Genomic DNA, 18,886 nt, shown 5'->3' with positions numbered 1-18,886 from the left:
CAACATTTGGTCTATATCTTTCTGTGTCAGCCTCAGGAGAGTGATATCATTCCTGGTCACCTGGTTGAAATAGGGGAATCTTTGCAAGGGAACAATAAAAGGACCCCGTTCATGCTGGGCTGTTTGCGCTTGGCTAAAAGGGATCATCCCGGAGAATAGCCACGTGGTGGGGGGAGGGGTGAAGGGATTATCCCAGAGAACAGCCACACAGTAGGGTTGGGGGGAGGTGTATGCTGCACATCCACCCGAAAACTGCAGCCCGTCCTTTTAAATGTGAAATTAAGCCATCATTGCTTGCTATGGGAAAGGAGGGTGCTGCAGTTTGAAACCATTCTCACATGTTATGAAGGCGTAAGAAGCCAACCCTGCGTACCCTTTGGCTTACCATGGCTGCCTGGAAACCAAATTCTGTTGCCCAGCCATGTGTGATGTGTCACCATACTGGCAGGTGCTCAATATAAAAGGCAAAATGAGACCTTGTACTTAAAGCACATGTGCTGTCTGCTGCAAATTGCTTGATTCACTGTGAAAGAGTCTCCCTTTTGTTCTAAGAAATGTATCATCTTAAATTTTACTCTCCCTTTTTATCTTCCCCCAGGTGCAAATGTTTCTATGCTCCCCCATCATCTCCATCCCTGAGGTTATCACAGATTAGAAGGAGAAAAAAAACGCACTCGCAATGACATATTTTCCGAGCTCATGCAGTCTTCCCACACTGATAGGGCACAGCTTAATGGATGGAGGCATTCAGTGGCAGATGCCATAAAAGCATTAAGTCAGTGCGAAGAGCAGAGGTAGGAGGTGATGCTGAGGCTAATAGGGGAGCAAACAGATATGATGAAGCATCTGTTGGAGCTGCAGGAAAGCCAACAAGAGCACAGACCCCCGCTGCATCCACTGTATAACCACCTGCCCTCCTCCCCAAGTTCCATATCCTCCTCAGCCTGATACCCAAGAACGCAGGGGGGGGGGGGAGGGAGGCTCCGGGCATCCAGCCACTCCACTCCAGGGGATGGCCCAAGCAACAGAAGGCTGTCATTCAAACAGTTTTGATTTGTAGTGTGACTACAATAAGCCATGTGGCCTTGTTCTTCCCTCCTCCCACACCCCACCTCACCTGGGCTACCTTGTTAGTTATCTCACCTTTTTTTAATTAATAAAGAAAGAATGCTTGGTTTCAAAACAATAGTTACTTTATTTCCTTTGCCAGCTGTGATCGAAGGGGAGAGGGTGGTTGGCTTACAGGGAATTAAAATCAACAACTGTCACACTGAAGCCTGGCCAGTCATGAAACTGGTTTTCAAAGCCACTCTGATGTGCAGCACGCCTAGCTATGCTTTTCTAATTGCCCTGGTGTCTGGCTGCTCAAAATGGGCCACCAGATGATTTGCCTCAACCTCCCACCCCACCATAATCGTTTCCCCCTTATTCTCACAGATATTATGGAGGACACAGCAAGCATCAATAACCATGGGAATATTGGTTGTGCTGAGGTCTGACCTAGCCAGCAAACAGTGCCAGCGAGCTTTTAAATGTCCAAAGGCACATTTTACCACCATTCTGCACTTGCTCAGCCTACAGTTGAACTGCTCCTTACTACTGTCCAGGCTGGCTGTGTACGGCTTCATGAGCCATGGGAGCTAGGAGTAAGCTGGGTCCCCGAGCATAACTATTGGCATTTCAACATCGCCAATGGTAATTGTCTGGTCTGGGAAGTAATTCCCTTCTTGCAACTGCTCAAACAGCCCGGAGTTCCTAAAGATGCGAGCGTCATGCACCTTTTCCAGACATCCCATGTTGATGTTAGTGAAATGTCCCTTGTGATCCACCAGTGCCTGCAGAACCACTGAGAAGTAGCCCTAGAGTTTATGTACTGGTTGGCAAGGTGGTCTGGTGCCAAGATAGGGATATGGGTTCCGTCTATTGCCCCACCACAGTTAGGGAAAACCATTGCTGCAAAGCCATCCACTATGACCTGCACGTTCCCCAGAGTCACTACCCTTGATAGCAGAAAGTCATTGATTGCACTGGCTACTTGGATCACAGCAGTCCCCACAGTAGACTTGCCCACTCCAAATTGATTCCCAGCTGACCGGTAGCGGTCAGGTATTGCAAGCTTCCACAGGGCTATCGCCACTCGCTTCTCAAGTTTCGGGGCTGCTCTCATCTTCGTATTCCTGCGCTTCTGGGCAGGGAAAAGCAACTCATAAAGTTCAAGGAAAGAGGACTTACATATGTGAAAGTTTCGCAGCCACTGTGAATCATCCCATACTTGCCACACTATGCGGTCCCACCAGTCTGTGCTTGTTTGCCGGGCCCAGAATCAGCGTTCTACTCTATCAACCAGCCTCACTGCCGCCATGATGTCCCAAATGCCACATCCCGTGCTTTCAGGAATGTCTGTGTCCATGTCCTCATCACAATCGTCCTCGTGCTGGCGTCTCTTATCCCGATTCTGCACATACTCCAAGATAATGCACGAGGTGTTTACAATGCTCACAACAGCAGCGGTGAGCTGAGCGAGCCCCATGCTTGCCGTGCTATGGCGTCTGCACAGGAAAAAAGGCGTGAAACGATTGTCTGCCATTGCTTTCACAGAGGGAGGGCAACTGACGACATGTACCCAAAACCACCCGTGACAATGTTTTTGCCCCATCAGGCATTGGGAGCTTAACTCAGAACTCCAATGGGCAGCAGAGACTGCGGGAACTGTGGGATAGCTTCCCACAGTGCACCACTCCATGAGTCGATGCTAGCCACAGTATTGAGGACACACTCCGCCGACTTAATGTGCTTAGTGGGGACATACATAATCGACTGTATAAAATCGATTTCTAAAAATCAACTTCTATAAAATTGATCTAATTTCGTAGTGTAGACATACCCTAAGCTTTCTTGATCTTGTGTGCACTAAAGTCCTTTACCAGTACACACTCTGGGGGGGGAAATCTCTCTTTTGGTGGTTCCAAAGTTCTGACCAGAAATCTGGAGGGGCTAACTGTTGGGCATTACAATACAAAATAAATCTGAGACTACTTTTTCCCTGCCCTTATTATGCTACTGTTTCTTTAAGCTATCAATGAATTCAATAGTTAGGGTTGGGGCGGGTTTGGTTTCTTTTTTAAACAAGTTATTTTGGCTAAGTAACCTGATAGTTTTCACTTCAGTATAAATCAAGTAGTTTGCTCCCTTACAACTAGCAAATGTCATTGTTTTTGGGAATGTTTCTTTGAAAAATGTAAATTTGTTGTTTTAGGAATGTTTGCTGATTTAGGAAAAAATTAAAAGGAAAAGAAGTATAATAAAAGCTGGGCAGGGAATCAAGACAGAACTAAAAACTTCCAGATGTAAGGAAGTCCCCCTGTAGAAATATTTTAAGGTGCCTGTATATAAAATGCATACAGAATGAGATGTAGAATATTAAGGAAAATATTATAATAACATTGTATAACTCAATGACTTGCCCTCATTTGGGATACTGTACAGGTTAGAAAGGTTCTGTCCCATCTCAGAAAGGACATTTCTGAATTAGAGGAGGTTCAGAGACCAGTGATGAAAACTATTAAGGGCATGGAAAAGCTCTTATATGAAGAGAGATTGAAAAGATTGGGACTGTTAACCTTAGAGGGAACTGACTAAGAGGGGATCAGGTAAAAGTATACGAAATAATGAATGATTTAGGGAAGGTTGATTGGCATCTTCTGTTCAGTCTTTCTCTCTAATCTCCACAAGAACAAGGGGACATTCAATGACATTGGAAAGTGGCAAATACAAAAAGGAAATGCTTGTCCAGCCAGCTTACTGTGAGCCTGTGGAACTCATTGCCACAAGATATCAGAGGCCAAGAGTTTAGCAGGTTTAAAAAGGGATTAGATATTTATCTGAGTAACAAGACTATCCTGTTAAAATAGAAAATATTTTTAAAACCAAGAGCTTTGGAAGGGATAAAATCCCTCAAGCTTCAGGGAATAAGCCAATCGCTAACTATTTGGGTTTGGAGAAAATTTACCTTGGGTGCAGGTTATCCCATAACTGGTTACTAAAGGGTTCATTCCTCTAAAGCATCTGACACTGGATTAGATGGGCTGCTGGTCTTGTACAGTATTGCAATGCCTCTGTCATGCAGCAAGGATGACACCAAACAAAGTACTTTTACAGTAAGAAAAAAACAACATGAATTTTCCATGAGAGGAATAAATATAATAAAAAAATTCAAAATTGTGCAAGAATAGATGATGTAACAGGGAAAACGAAGGAAGTCAGAAAAAAGTCCAGGATCAGATGGGATCCATTCCAGAATACCAAAGGAAGTATCTGAAGAGCTGAGAGCCTTGAGACAATATAGAAATAAAAATCAAGAGAGGAGCCTAGCAAAGACCAGAATGAAGCCATTATAATTCGTATATAAGCTAAGGGAGATCCAGCAATCTACAGATCAATAAGTCCCCACCACAGAAGTGGAGAAAAGACTGGGGATGTCAGGGACAGAGTGTCAGATCGCTTGAGTAAAGGGGTGAATGAGAGGTTACCTGGAACATTCTGTAGGTCACTTACAGCTAAACTGAAATCTGATGTCTTTGGAAGAGGCCACACATGTTGTACTGTTCCATGCTACGAGCAACCCTGAGAAAGAATCACGCCTTAGAATCTCATTGCCTTCCCTGGCTACTCCCTGCTGTCTTGGAGGAGACTGTTTTGCTATAGCGCATTAGGGTATGTTTACACTGGGCTCCCGGGGCTTAGGCAAAGGGGATGTTTAATTGCAGTGTAGATGCCCGAGCTCTGGGACCCTCCCACCTCACAGGCCCATCATTCGCGATCCCCCCACAGCTCAACTCCACGAACTGGTGCACTGAGGGGAAAGGGCAGGTCCTTGGCTCTTTCCACCCACGCCTCACACAACTGCACAACTGGGAGGATGTAGCAGCTCTGGGGAACCTGGTCTGCCCCCTGCACACAAAGCAGCAATGCTGGTAGGCTGCACAGGGGAGTGGGGCTGGCCCTTACTACACTGCATGGCCTCAAACTCCAGGTACAATTTGGCCTTTAGAAGATTAAAGCTACTTGCGGCAGAGAACTGATTGTAACCCATCACTTCTCATGAATAGAAGCAGAGACTACGGAGAAGTGAGCTTTAGAGGAGATAGGATTGATATCAGGACAGATTTTAGGCACTTTTTATATCAATATCTTATCATGGTAATGCTTGATGAGGGCAATGGAGCTTCTTGACTGTATGGCATGCATTTTTTCCTCATGAGTTTTGCATTGCATGTTGCATATACTTACATAAGCTGTATTTTCTCCAGCAGCACCATTTGAGTTCTGGGCTTGTCTAAATAGCAGTTGCTCATATGCTGCTCTGTTTTGTTTTGCTTTTTCTGCTTCCTCCTGTAGTTCTTTTTAAGATCACTTGGTCTTTTTTTTTTTTCTTCTTTTTTTCTATTTATCTGGACACGCTGCGCAGTCTGTGTGGTAGTTTGATTGTCACATAAAAGGTCTCCTGCTGGGATCATCATCATTTAAAACTGAGCCTAAAATGAGTTTTAATGATTAATACAAAATCTGAGTGAATTACAGTGTGACAATACAAATAAAATTGCAATTACTTTCCCCCTGAAAAACCATAATGTGGTTATCAGTGTATTTAGTAAACAAAACTCTCTTTTATTGACATAACAGGAAAGTTACAACACTGAACAATTATGTTGTTGTCCTGGGCAGGCACCCCTCCCCCTTCCCCAATAGGTCTTGAGTTTCCTGCAAGTTTCTTTTAAGTAGTTACAAGGGAGAACTTTTTTTTCCTATGGTTCATAAAAAAGAAACACTTATTAAAGCTTCTTTTTAAGCAAAACAATGGAACAAACCGATGTTTGTTGTATGAACTGCCAAAAGCACAAAGGATGCATGGGGGCTTTTTTTAGAGCAGGAAGTTTTGTTATTGGAAACTACTACTGTAACATCCCCTGTCCTTGCACTACGCAACCACTGTCTTGTCCTGGAAGCAGTGTTTCTTTATTTGCCTCATCAAACTGGCACAGGCAAACTTCTCCTGCACTTTGTGGGCTTTGTTCCGTCCTGAATGTACTCCCACTTAATCTCCATCTGCACTGAACTTGGTTCACAGTAAACAAACTTTTTCAGTCTTGTGCTCCATTGAGTCCTGTGTTTGCACAAGTCAGGGCCTAATGCTAGAATGCTGAATTTGTGAATTGTCTCCTGTTTTCCACTGACTGTTTGAAATTGGAGTGCTATATGTTACAAAGAGCCTTGAAGAGTTTCAGGTGCAAATATTTATTTCCAAAAACTCTCCTTTATGTGTTCACAGGACTATGCTGTTTCCCTGTAGCTTAGTTATATGTTTAGGGAAGAGCTAGAAATGATTGATTAAATCACTTATGGAAGTTAATTAGCCATGAACAAAATTTGTTTTGCTTATTTTGACTGTGTTGTTTTGTGAGACAAAGGTGGTCCGGCATTCTAAATCGAGCATCAAAATGTGTTTAATTTTAATGAAATCCCTCTCCTGAGTGAATGAGTGGGAATAAATGTAGTAATCAAAACAAGTCTCTCCTGCTTTCTCGCCAATATATGAGAAGAATTTTACCTTATGCCTTTTTAAAAAACACAGTCCTAACATAGGATTTTAGCTTGGTCAAATTTCTTTTCCAAGCTACCATAAGATAGTCCATTTCTCCTTATATGGCAGTCACTAAAGTCAAAGTATTACTTTAAAAAAAAAAAAGTCAACTAGCTTTAATATCAGACGCTATATGATGGTAGCTTTTTGTTCCAGGGGCATTCCTTTACTATACATATGTAATACGGTCATGATTGTGTACCGTCTGTCCTTCTGTGTTTTTCACATGATTTTTAAGGCTCATGCACTTTGACTTTGTTAAATAACAAAATTCTTTTTTTCTCTTCTTAGAACTGAGGAACTGAAAATGGGCACCACTCAAATCAATACATCGAGTACCCCACTTGTTAACAGTATCATCAGTGCTGACCTCAAGACACACAGACCCCGGGTGATGTCCAAAAGTGGTCACAGCAATGTGAGGATTGACAAAGTAGATGGTATATACCTGCTTTACCTTCAAGATTTGTGGACAACGGTTATAGACATGAAGTGGAGATACAAACTTACCCTGTTTGCTGCTACTTTTGTGATGACCTGGTTCCTCTTTGGAGTTATCTATTATGCCATTGCATTTCTTCATGGAGATTTAGAAAGGGATCCTTTCCCCCCCAAACATATGCCTTGTGTCAAGGAAGTCAATTCACTAACTGGGGCATTTCTCTTTTCTTTGGAGTCACAGACAACTATTGGTTATGGCTTCCGTTTCATCACAGAGGAGTGCCCTCATGCCATATTCCTCCTGGTTGCTCAGCTGGTCATCACAACTTTGATTGAAATCTTCATCACTGGTACCTTCTTGGCCAAAATTGCAAGACCCAAAAAACGGGCTGAGACTATTAAGTTCAGTCATTGTGCTGTAATTACCAAACACAATAGAGAGCTTTGCCTTGTGATCAGAGTGGCAAATATGAGGAAGAGCCTTCTGATTCAGTGTCAGCTGTCTGGGAAGCTTCTTCAAACCTATGAAACCAAAGAAGGGGAGAGGATCCTGCTCAACCAAGCCAGTGTCAAATTCCATGTTGACTCCTCTTCAGAAAGTCCTTTTCTGATTTTACCTTTAACCTTTTATCATATATTGGATGAAAGTAGCCCTTTAAGAGATCTCACACCCCAAAACCTAAAAGAAAAGGATTTTGAACTGGTTGTCCTCTTGAATGCCACAGTAGAATCCACTAGTGCTGTCTGCCAAAGCAGAACTTCTTATATCCCAGAGGAGATCCACTGGGGTTATGAATTTGTACCTGTGGTTTCTCTCTCTCAAAATGGTAAATATGTTGCTGATTTTAGTCAGTTTGAGCAAATCAGAAGAAGTGTAGACACTACTTTTTATAGCATGGACTCTGAAAAACAGAAACTAGAAGAGAGATACAGACAGGAAGATGAAAGAGAGAGAGGACTGAGAACAATGTTGTTACAGCAAAGCAATGTTTGATTGTATTAGCAAACTTTAAAATTAGTAACGCCTATTTACAAACTGAAACAAAAACATACATTATATACTGTATGGCTCTTAAGAAAATGCGTCAGAGACCTCTTAAGCAAGTGCCTTGGTATAGAGTAAATCCGTCCTTTTGTCAAGTCAAGTTGTTAATCGAGTATTTGTTTTAATTAGGTGGGATTTAACAGAGTTGGATTTATTTTGAGAATCTGCCTTGTTCCAACTGTCAGATCAGACATACTACTTTCCATTTGGTAAGTGGACTTTGATACCATGAGAAGATTTCTTCACATAGATATTTTCCATGGTTTAATTATAACAGTGGGATCTCAAAGTTAGCACACAGTGCTTCCAGAAAGAAACAGGCTCCTTTAAAGTGTTTATTTTCATACCAGTGCTTTATTTTCTTTAAGTGGTCTTAACTAAGTTAATGTGAGAGTAGTGTGGTCCAATCAATGCAGACATACTATAGCTGATAAAAAGAACAGGAGTACTTGTGGCACCTTAGAAACTAAACAAATTTATTTGAGCATAAGCTTTTGTGAGCTACAGCTCACTTCATCGGATGCATGCCGTGGAAAGTACAGTGGGGAGATTTTGAACTGGTTGTCCTCTTGAATGCTACAGTAGAATCCACTATTGCCATCTGCCAAAGAAGAACTTCTTATATCCCGGAGGAGATCCGATAAAGTGAGCTGTAGCTCACGAAAGCTTATGCTCAAATAAATTTGTTAGTCTCTAAGGTGCCACAAGTACTCCTGTTCTTTTTGCGGATACAGACTAACACGGCTGCTACTCTGAAACCTATAGCCGGTAAACGCATTCTTTTATCTTGAGAGAGAGAAAATGACTTGTACACTAATAGCCCCGCAGGGCTTTGTTAAAAGGGTGTTCTCTGCTCAATTAGGGACCTTAGTTTCTTGAACACTCATTTGTTTTTTTTACCATGTTAATGGCAGGCTTGTATAGAACATCTAGGGAGAGAGCTGAGGGCAGTTAACGCCGAATCAAAACAGTAATTAACCGAGTTAAAACTGGCTTTGCCAAGACTTTTGTTTTCATAAAGTGTAAATCATTTCTACTAGCAGCCTAACAATGCATTTCTGAAGGTTGCTTGTTTTGCCATGGGCTATATTTAATTTTTGTTAAATGAAATCTTGATGACATCTGTAGCCAATATTTACTGTTTCTGGCCACTTTAATGGACAAACATTCCTTTGATCCATTTCGGTTTTGGTCTATTAAACCACTCTATTAATAAAGGAATGTAATTTGAACAATTGCTGATTTCTTTGTGGTGCAGTCAAAAGGTGTGGTAGTTAGGATATGCTTGGCATATTCATTTACATACAGCAAAAGCAAAGATTACAGATTGACTCACTTTAAATAGTCAGGGAATTGGGAGAAACCAGTGGTGAATTGGAAACATACTTCTGCATGAAGAACAGCTGTCCGATATAATTTAGAAATGAGTTTCCTTTCAGCCCCAGGTGTGCTTTTGACAGTGGCAGTAGTGAGCTCCAGAGGCCCTGATCTGGCAAACCTGGTACATAGAAATGTGCCTGTTTACCTGAGTGTGAGCTTTGGGTGTGTCGTGTATGTAGGCTGGGCAGCACTGGGTCCTGCCATTAAGGTAAATCATTTTCGAGTTCCCTTCCAGCCCTACATTTCTATGATTTTATGCCAAGAACAATGTTAGCTCACTTGCACTTGACTAGAATTAGAGCTGTGCAAACTCTAAAGGATATGCTCTAGCTGAACTACAAGTCACTAGGCTAGATGCAGATATCACTGGGTGCAATGCTGTGACCCGTATTACACAGGAGGTCAGACTAGATGATTATAATAGCCCAGTCTGTCCTTAAACTCTGTGAATCTACTTGTACCAAATAATAGTAGAAAGTTAGCCCTTTTTTCTCCTGCTCATAAATTAGCTTTGAGTAGACTTTGATTTTGAAAATGTGTTAAGGATTTGAAACTGTACAACCCATGAACAAATATGAAGAAATTTCAGCCTATGGTTTGTTTATGAACTATTTGCTTCATCAATGTCTTCAACTCCTCATTACTAGTTTTTCCATGATGTTAAGTGGCTAAAGTCACTTGGGCTATCTTCCGCTACTTCCCTGGGTATCTTAGAAACAGGAAAAAAGAAATTAAAGATATTTTGAGATGGCCTTGAACACTTACGGTGGGATCCAAAAGGTACTTAAGTGCCTAAACCCCAGACCTAGACACCTAAGTCTAAGGGTTAGGTGCCAAAATCCCAGTTTTTGCTCCACTCTGATCCACAAAACTCCTGCCAAGCCCCGAAGGTGCTAAACTTGCTTGGCACCAAAGTTTTCAGGGTAGAAGTTCCTTAGGTGACTACATTACTGCCTCTGAGCACAAGCACCATTGCCTCACCTTAGGTGTCTGGAATCTGCATGTCTATTCCTCACCTAAGCCCCAGAGTGAATCACAAACTGGGAGAGGATAAGCATTCAGTTGCCTATCTCATGTGCAGGGCCCAATCTGACAGGCAGCCTCAGAGCATGTCTACTGGATCGGGTTCCATTGGTCTCTCTAGCCCAATAACTATTTAAGGATTTATCTACAGTGAAAAAGTCCTTGGGCTAGACAGAAAGAATGACTCCATAGCCTGGTGGTTAGGGCACGCTTCCGGGACATGGGAGAACGGGGATTCAGTCCCCCTGCTCTGATCACTCTTTCATTATTTATCCCCAGTGGAACAGCTTCAACAGAAGTAGCCCAATGTCAGAATATTCCATATCTCATGCTTAGAGCACCCTCCTAAGAGGTGGGAGATCCCTGTTCAAATTGTTTCTCCCCTCTGGAAGAGAGGGAGGAATTAAACCTGGGTCTCCCACATCCCAGGTGAGTGCTCTAACTACTGGGTTAAAGGTTATAAGGTGGGTTGCACCACCACTACTTCCTCCTCCAGCCATTTTGTGTGGAGGCAGCTACCTAACTCATTCCTGCAAGAAATGCCTTAGCCACCTACGCTGCCTGACCCCAAGGGTGGGTTCCTGTTTGTGAATTGCTGAGTAGATCTAGATGCCTGTCTCTGAGAGCGGAGACGTGCTTAGCACACACTCCTCTGATCGGCGTCTCCCATTGCCTAGCTTAGGCGGCTCCCTGCCTCGCACTGGTGGCTTTTGTGGATTCCATTGTAAAGTGCCTGTCTCTCTCCATTCATTGTATAGGGAGCTTAGGCACCTAACTCAGCTTCGTTGTTCCTGTGATTTTTCTAAGCATCTAAAAGTTAAGCACCATGATGCTCAGTTTTGCAAAGCCCAAGTCCCTTCGTGGATCCCACCCTTAGTGTATAGCACTGTGCAAATGCATTTGCACAAGTATTTGTGAGTAGAGGTAAGTGAATAATTGATTTTTTAGTTCAGTCTCTAAACCGAAAAATCTGGAAAAAAAAGTTAGTTAGTTTCAAACTGAAAGTGAATTCTCACTGAACCAAAACAAAACAAAAAACATTGTGTTTGGATTGAACAAAATACTTAGACTGTCATTTCATTTTGCAAATGTTGTTCTGAAGCAAAATGTCAAAAGGGTTCATTTAAAAAAAAATTTTTCAGGGTCCTTTCAGCCAAACCTATTCATCAAATTCAAACAAGTAATTTTGAATTTGTGAATAGTTTCAGTGCCCCTCAACATGCATTTTTGGGCAAATTTACTATTCACTGAATTTTTTTCCCCCCGTTCTACTTGGAAGGCCTTTGCTTTCTAAACAAGTGCAAAACTTCTTGCAAAAATGGCTCTCATGGTTTATAGACAAATAAAACAGGTCGTCAGCACTGAAGTGAATTCATGATCTTATATCGAACAAATCTCCACCGTTACATTTGATAGTATTTGCCCAGCTCCAGTGAGAACACTTCCTATGACAGACTGCTCTCAATTCAAAACAGGTATGATGACTATGCATTGATTGTGTCTGATCCATAATGTAAAGCAGCACAAAAGAAGGTATCGTGTAGATTGTAGCACTTGCATATTTGATATTAAAATTCTGCCTGGCTGGAATATAAACTATTTATCTCTTACACTTATGTACGTTATTACATGAATAATGGAATGTTATGCTCTTACTAGGCTGGTCTGCCATCAGCCTATTCTATGAAAATATTAGATTACCAGTTCTGGGTCTTCTTAATGGAGAAGATTTCTGCTGAACATCCTGTACCCACCTGGCTTGGAAAAACATTTGAAACATTTCCAGTGCTTTATATAGTCTGTCAGCAGAGGCTACTCAGAATTGTCCTGTTCTGAGTCACCACATAGTAAACAGAAACCAAATAATGTAATCCACAAATAGTACAGCAACTGTATTTTGTATATATTGTATATATTTTAATAATAAACTTTTTGATGATTATTGCACATCTCAACAGATTGTGTGAGCTGTATTAAATTAATTCAATTTTACCTTCTTTGATTATCAGCCTGAACAAGATGTGATATGTGTCTGACATCATTAGAATTGATAGGAGCTAAGTGCTGTATATAGACGTAGGTATCTGCTAGAAGTTTGGAGCAGACACAACAACCTCAGATGAATATTTTCATAAACAAGATACTATAGGCCTGATTCTGTACTCCATTAAATCTAGTGTCCTGTAGAGGAGACTTAGACCGGGAACTTTAAAGGACCGTATATATTTTCAATATTTGTGCATAGCTTTTCTACTACGAAGTGTTAGCCTCCTGTTGTTCCATTCCAAAGTCTCTCCTCCTGTACTGTACATGTTAAGGATTGAATTGTTTGATTTCAGATAGGGTCACAACTCACTTACTTTCCTCTGCTAAGATGATATACCCTTAAGTCACTGAGAAGAGTAAGATTTCACTTAACAGCTGTGGTCAAACAATAATTTTCAAGTTATGCGATTGTTGCTTATCCTTTAATCCAATAAACTGGTAAAATTGTGTGTGAAAATGTACCCGTTGCAGTGCTCCAGATTAAGAAATGACTCAGAATAAATATGAAAATCCACAAACTGGAATAAAGTATGCAATGCCTGCTAAACTGCTAACCTTGCTATTTATGGCAAGAAAAGGGAGGGCTATTTTCACAGAGATCACTAACAATTCTCTGGGAACATTGCATTAAGTAGGAGAGGTCTTTAAGTACAGGTCTTTATGTTATCCTACACTAGGGCAAATCTTGGAAGGAATAATACATATTATAGCAATGGTTTCACCTAACCAGTAAAGGATGCCTGTTGTGTGCCATGAAGCTATTGTCATTGAGCATGACTCTGTAGACGACTGCCTTCCTCTTGAGAAAACTGAAATGAACAAGTTTCAGAGGGGTAGCCGTGTTAGTCTGTATCAGCAAAAACAACAAGGAGTCCTTGTGGCACCTTAGAGACTAACAAATTTATTTGGGCATAAGCTTTTGTGGGCTAAAACTCACTTCATCAGATGCATGGAGTGAAAAATACAGTAAGCAGTATATATATTATAGCACACGAAAAGATTGGAGTTGCCTTACCAAGTGAGGGGAGGGGAGGGATCAGTGCTAACAAGCCAATTCAATTAAGGTGGAAGTAGTACAGACAGTTTACAGACAGCCCCCAAACCTGAAGCAAATACTCACCAGCAACCACACACCACACAACAAAAACACTAATCCAGGAACCAATCTCTGCAACAAAGCCCGTTGCCAACTGTGTCCACATATCTATTTAAGGAACGCTGTCATAGGACCTAACCACATCAGCCACACCATCAGGGGCTTGTTCACCTGCACATCTACCAATGTGATACATGTCATCATGTGCCAGCAATGGACCTCTGCCATGTACATTGGCCAGACCGGACAGTCTCTACTCAAAAGAATAAATGGACACAAATCAGACATCAAGAATTGTAACATTCAAAAAGCAGTAGGAGAACACTTCAATCTCCCTGAAAAAAGAACAGGAGTATTTGTGGCACCTTAGAGACTAACAAATTTATTTGAGCATAAGCTTTCGTGAGCTACAGCTCACTTCATCGGATGCATGCAGTGGAAAATACAGTAGGATGATTTTCTATACACAGAGAACATGAAATAATGGGTGTTACCATATACACTATAATGAGAGTGATCAGTTAAGGTGAGCTATTGCCAGTAGGAGAGGAAAAAAAACCTTTTGTAGTGATAATCAAGATGGGCCATTTCCAGCAGTTGACAAGAACATGTGAGGAACAGTGGCAGGGGGAAAAATAAACATGGGGAAATAGTTTTACTTTGTGTAATGACACATGTACTTCCAGTCTCTATTCAAGCCTAATTTAATGGTGTCCAGTTTGCAAATTAATTCCAATTCAGCAGTCTCTTGTTGGAGTCTTTTTTTGAATTTTTTTGGTTGTAATATTGCGACCAGTCAAAGAACACTTCAATCTCTCCGGTCACTCAATTACAGACCTAAAAGTCGCAATATTATAACCAAAAACTTAAAAAACAGACTCCAACGAGAAACTGCAGAACTGGAATTAATTTGCAAACTGGACACCATCAAATTAGGCCTGAATAAAGATTGGGGGTGGCTGGGTCAATACAAAAAGTAATTTTCCCTCTGCAGATACTCACACCTTCTTGTCAACTGTCGGAAATGGGCCCCCCTGATTGCATTGGTCTCATTAGCATTACAAAAGTAATTTTCCCTCTCTTGGTATTCACCCCTTCTTGTCAACTGTTGAGAATAGGCCACTTCCACCTTAATTGAATCGGCTCCTTAGCACTGACCCCCCACCCCACTTGGTAAGACAACTCCCATCTTTTCATGTGCTATGATATAAGCGCAGTAGAGCCCTCACAGCCTAATCCCAAGAGAAGATTTGCAGTTGAGAATCCCAAGCAGAGGAAGACACCTCCCTGGAGCCTGGATTTAGGACCCTCATTCCCTGAGAAGGGTCGGGTTTAGGACTCGTCCCCTGCCTCGGCATCTCCCATTGGCTAGTTTAGCCAGGGAGCCACTTAATATGCTGATTTTTGTGATTCCTGTTCTGAGGTGCTTCTCTCTTTTCATTCAGTGTATATGACCTGAGGCACCTATACCAGACTTTGTGAATCTCAGTGACTTTCTAGGCACCTAAAAGTTGAGTGTGGTGATGCTCAGCATCGCCAGACCTAAATTCCTTTGTAAATCTAGCCCTTCAAGCTCAGGAACCTATTGGCTTGATTTCCCTTGCTTACCTCTATAAATAAATCAGAGAGAGACACCAAGTTGATTTTTCCTCCTCTCCACAGCACTTGAGAGACAAAAGCAGAGGCACAAAATTTGGCCAGAGCAATACAATATTTACAAACAGCCCAGCCAAAAAATAACTGAATCTGCTTGCTGGCGATTTTAAAAAAGGCTCTGATTTCCAAAATGGCTCTCTTCTGAAGCATTGATTTCTCTGTTCACTTACAGTACTGAACCCACTGACCTGGACAAATGAGCTAAATTTGGGGAGGAACCAAACAGAACTTGCTTCCGGTGTGATTTCCCAATTCCCCCAGTTATAGATAACACTTGAGTTCCCCAGGCTTTTTCAGATTGTTGGTAATGGTTGTAGTTCCATTTATTGAAATGTTCCTTCACAGGAAAGATGCACTATTACTACATGATATTGTGAACAATGGTTCCTTATCCCCTGCCTGTGAGGATTAATTAAATTGACATATGCTCAACATACCGAGTCAAATTTCCTGGGTGTAATGCCACTGAAGTCAATAGGCCAGAATCTTGGGCTCACAATGGTCCTTTTGCACTGCTCTGATGGTGCAAAGCCGTCATAACAGTCCAGCTGAGACTTTCCCTGGCATAGATCGAAATAGCATGAAGACTATTCTGGGTCCACTGAAAAATGGGCCTCATTTTGATTAAAAAAAATATGCCTCAATTAAATCCTATGCAAAAAATGAGTCCACAATTGAGATCATAACTAAATATGAAATACACATCAGATAGTTTTGAATTTAATAACAAATATTTTGCCTAACTCTAATTCTGCCCTATGATGATAAATTGATCACAGATAAAGGTTTATCTAAATTCTCTTTCTTATGCCTTAAATGTAGATGTTTAGCTGGAATTTGAATTCAGATCTTTTCAGTGCTAATATTTAGCAGATGAGTAAACAAGAGTTGCTGTAGTCTGATAGTAGCCAGAAATGAAATGCAAGTGATATTTTCAAACCTGACCATCTGCTATCAGCATCCAGTTGTCCAAGTACCATTGTGAGCCCAAGAAGCTTGTCCAAGTACCCAGCTGATACCTGAATGCAGTTGCTAGTTAATAACAATGCCTATTTCTTACATATCACTTTTCATCAGTAGATCTCCCTGAAAAAGCACAAGAACAAATCTGCACAGACATCCCTGGAACCCCAACCTGGGGTATTCTATCTGCTACCCATGATCCATAAACCTGAAAATCCTGGACGCCCCATCATCTCAGGCATTGGCACCCTGACAGCAGGATTGTCTGGCTATGTAGACTCCCTCCTCAGGCCCTACCTACCAGCATTCCCAACTATCTTCGAGACACCACTGACTTCCTGAGGAAACTACAATCCATCGACGATCTTCCTGAAAACAGCATCCTGGCCACTATGGATGCAGAAGCCCTCTACACCAACAGTCCACACAAAGATGGACTACGAGCCGTCAGGAACAGTATCCCTGATAATGTCACAGCAAACCTGGTGGCTGAACTTTGTGACTTTGTCCTCACCCATAACTATTTCACATTTGGGGACAATGTATACCTTCAAATCAGCGGCACTGCTATGGGTACCCGCATGGCCCCACAGTATGCCAACATTTGTATGACTGACTTTGAACAACGCTTCCTCAGCTCTCGTCCCTCAATGCCCCTATTCTACTTGCACTACATTGATGACATCTTCATCATCTGGACCCATGGAAAAGAAGCCCTTAAGGAATTCCACCATGATTTCAACAATTTCCATCCCACCATCAACCTCAGCCTGGACCAGTCCACCCAAGAGATCCACTTCCTGGACACTATGGTGCTAATAAGCGATGGTCACATAAACACTACCCTATACCGGAAACCTACTGATTGCTATTCCTACCTACATGCCTCCAGCTTCCATCCAGGACACATCACATGATCCATTGTCTACAGCCAAGCTCTATGATACAACTGCATTTGCTCCAACCCCTCAGACAGAGACAAACAGCTACAAGATCTCTATCAAGCATTCTTACAACTACAATACCCACCTGTTGAAGTGAAGAAACAGGTTGACAGAGCCAGAAGAGTACCAAGAAGTCACCTGCTACAGGACAGGTCCAACAAAGAAAATAACAGAACGCCACTAGCCATCACCTTCAGCCCCCAACTAAAACCTCTCCAACGCATCATCAAGGATCTACAACCTGAAGGATGACCCATCACTCTCACAGATCTTGGGAGACAGGCCAGTCCTTGCTTACAGACAGCCCCCCAACCTGAAGCAAATACTCACCAGCAACCACATACCACACAACAGAACCACTAACCCAGGAACCTATCCTTGCAACAAAGCCCGTTGCCAACTGTGTCCACATATCTATTCAGGAGATATCATAAGGCCTAATCACATCATCCACACTATCAGAGGCTCGTTCACCTGCACATCTACCAATGTGATATATGCCATCATGTGCCAGCAATGCCCCTCTGCCATGTATATTGGTCAAACTGGTCTGTCTCTATGTAAAAGAATAAATGGACACAAATCAGACGTCAAGAATTATAACATTCAAAAACCATTTGGAGAACACTTCAATCTCTTTGGTCACTCGATTACAGAACTAAAAGTTGCAATTCTTCAACAAAAAAGCTTCAAAAAACAGACTCCAACGAGAGACTGCTGAATTGGAATTAATTTGCAAACTGGATACAATTAACTTTAGGCTTGAATAGAGACTGGGAGTAGATGGGTCATTACACAAAGTCAAACTATTTCCCCACGTTCCCCCACACACACACACACACACTGTTCCCGAGATGTTCTTGTCAACTGCTGGAAATGGCCCACCTTGATTATCACTACAAAAGTTTTTTTCCCCACCCCTGCTCTCCTGCTGGTAATAGCTTACTTTAAGTGATCACTCTCCTTACAGTGTGTATGGTAACACCCATTGTTTCACGTTCTCTATGTATATAAATCTCCTCACTGTATTTTCCACTGAATGCATCCAATGAAGTGAGCTGTAGCTCGTGAAGGCTTATGCTCAAATACATTTGTTAGTCTCTAAGGTGCCACAAGTACTCCTTTTCTTTTTGCGAATACAGACTAACACTGCTGCTACTCTTAAATCTGTCAGTTTTTGTGAAGCTTCACATTGCACTGGGTTCTGGCTGCATTTCTTTATCAGTTACAATTAGAGTAACTTTAGTCACACAAGCCAGTGGCTGTAAACGTCTATCAATATTTTATAACAACGAGATCTACAAATAAAAGGTGTTAACTGGTAGTTAAAAATACATTTTCCTCTCTCTCTCTCTCTCTCTCTCTCTCTCTCTCTCTATTTTCTCTCTCTCAGTTTCTTTTCACACCTACCTTCTACCTAAGAACTTGTTTTGGGAAATTATTTCTGTGGATAGGCTTAAAGAATAGAGAGCTGGTGCAGTGCAAGAATGCATTGGCCCATAATCATATCTTTTCCAATGAAGCGTGATTCAAAATAGCCTTAATTTGTGTGGCTGCTGGTGAGCAATATGTTAGGTGATGGGATAACACTTTGACAGTAACTATAATGCAAGCAAATGGATGGTCTAATTATTAAATGGAATTACTCTAAA

General features: G+C 41.7%; 1 protein-coding gene across 1 annotated transcript in view; it reads left to right on the top strand.

The window, feature by feature from the left end:
- Positions 1-12,484, top strand: part of KCNJ15 (potassium inwardly rectifying channel subfamily J member 15) — a 41,381-nt gene extending 28,897 nt beyond the window's left edge. Inside the window, exon 2 of the mRNA XM_043507380.1 lies at positions 6,932-12,484. Within this exon, the coding sequence (XP_043363315.1) occupies positions 6,948-8,075 (1,128 nt within the window). The 5' untranslated portion in view covers positions 6,932-6,947 and the 3' untranslated portion in view covers positions 8,076-12,484. The remainder of the gene's footprint in view (positions 1-6,931) is intronic.
- The last annotated feature ends 6,402 nt before the right edge of the window (positions 12,485-18,886 follow it).

This window comes from Dermochelys coriacea, chromosome 1 (assembly GCF_009764565.3).
Source record: "Dermochelys coriacea isolate rDerCor1 chromosome 1, rDerCor1.pri.v4, whole genome shotgun sequence".
Classification (NCBI taxonomy): domain Eukaryota; kingdom Metazoa; phylum Chordata; order Testudines; family Dermochelyidae; genus Dermochelys; species Dermochelys coriacea.
The sequence above is the reverse complement of the archived record's forward strand: the minus strand, read 5'-3'. Positions and strand labels throughout refer to the sequence as shown.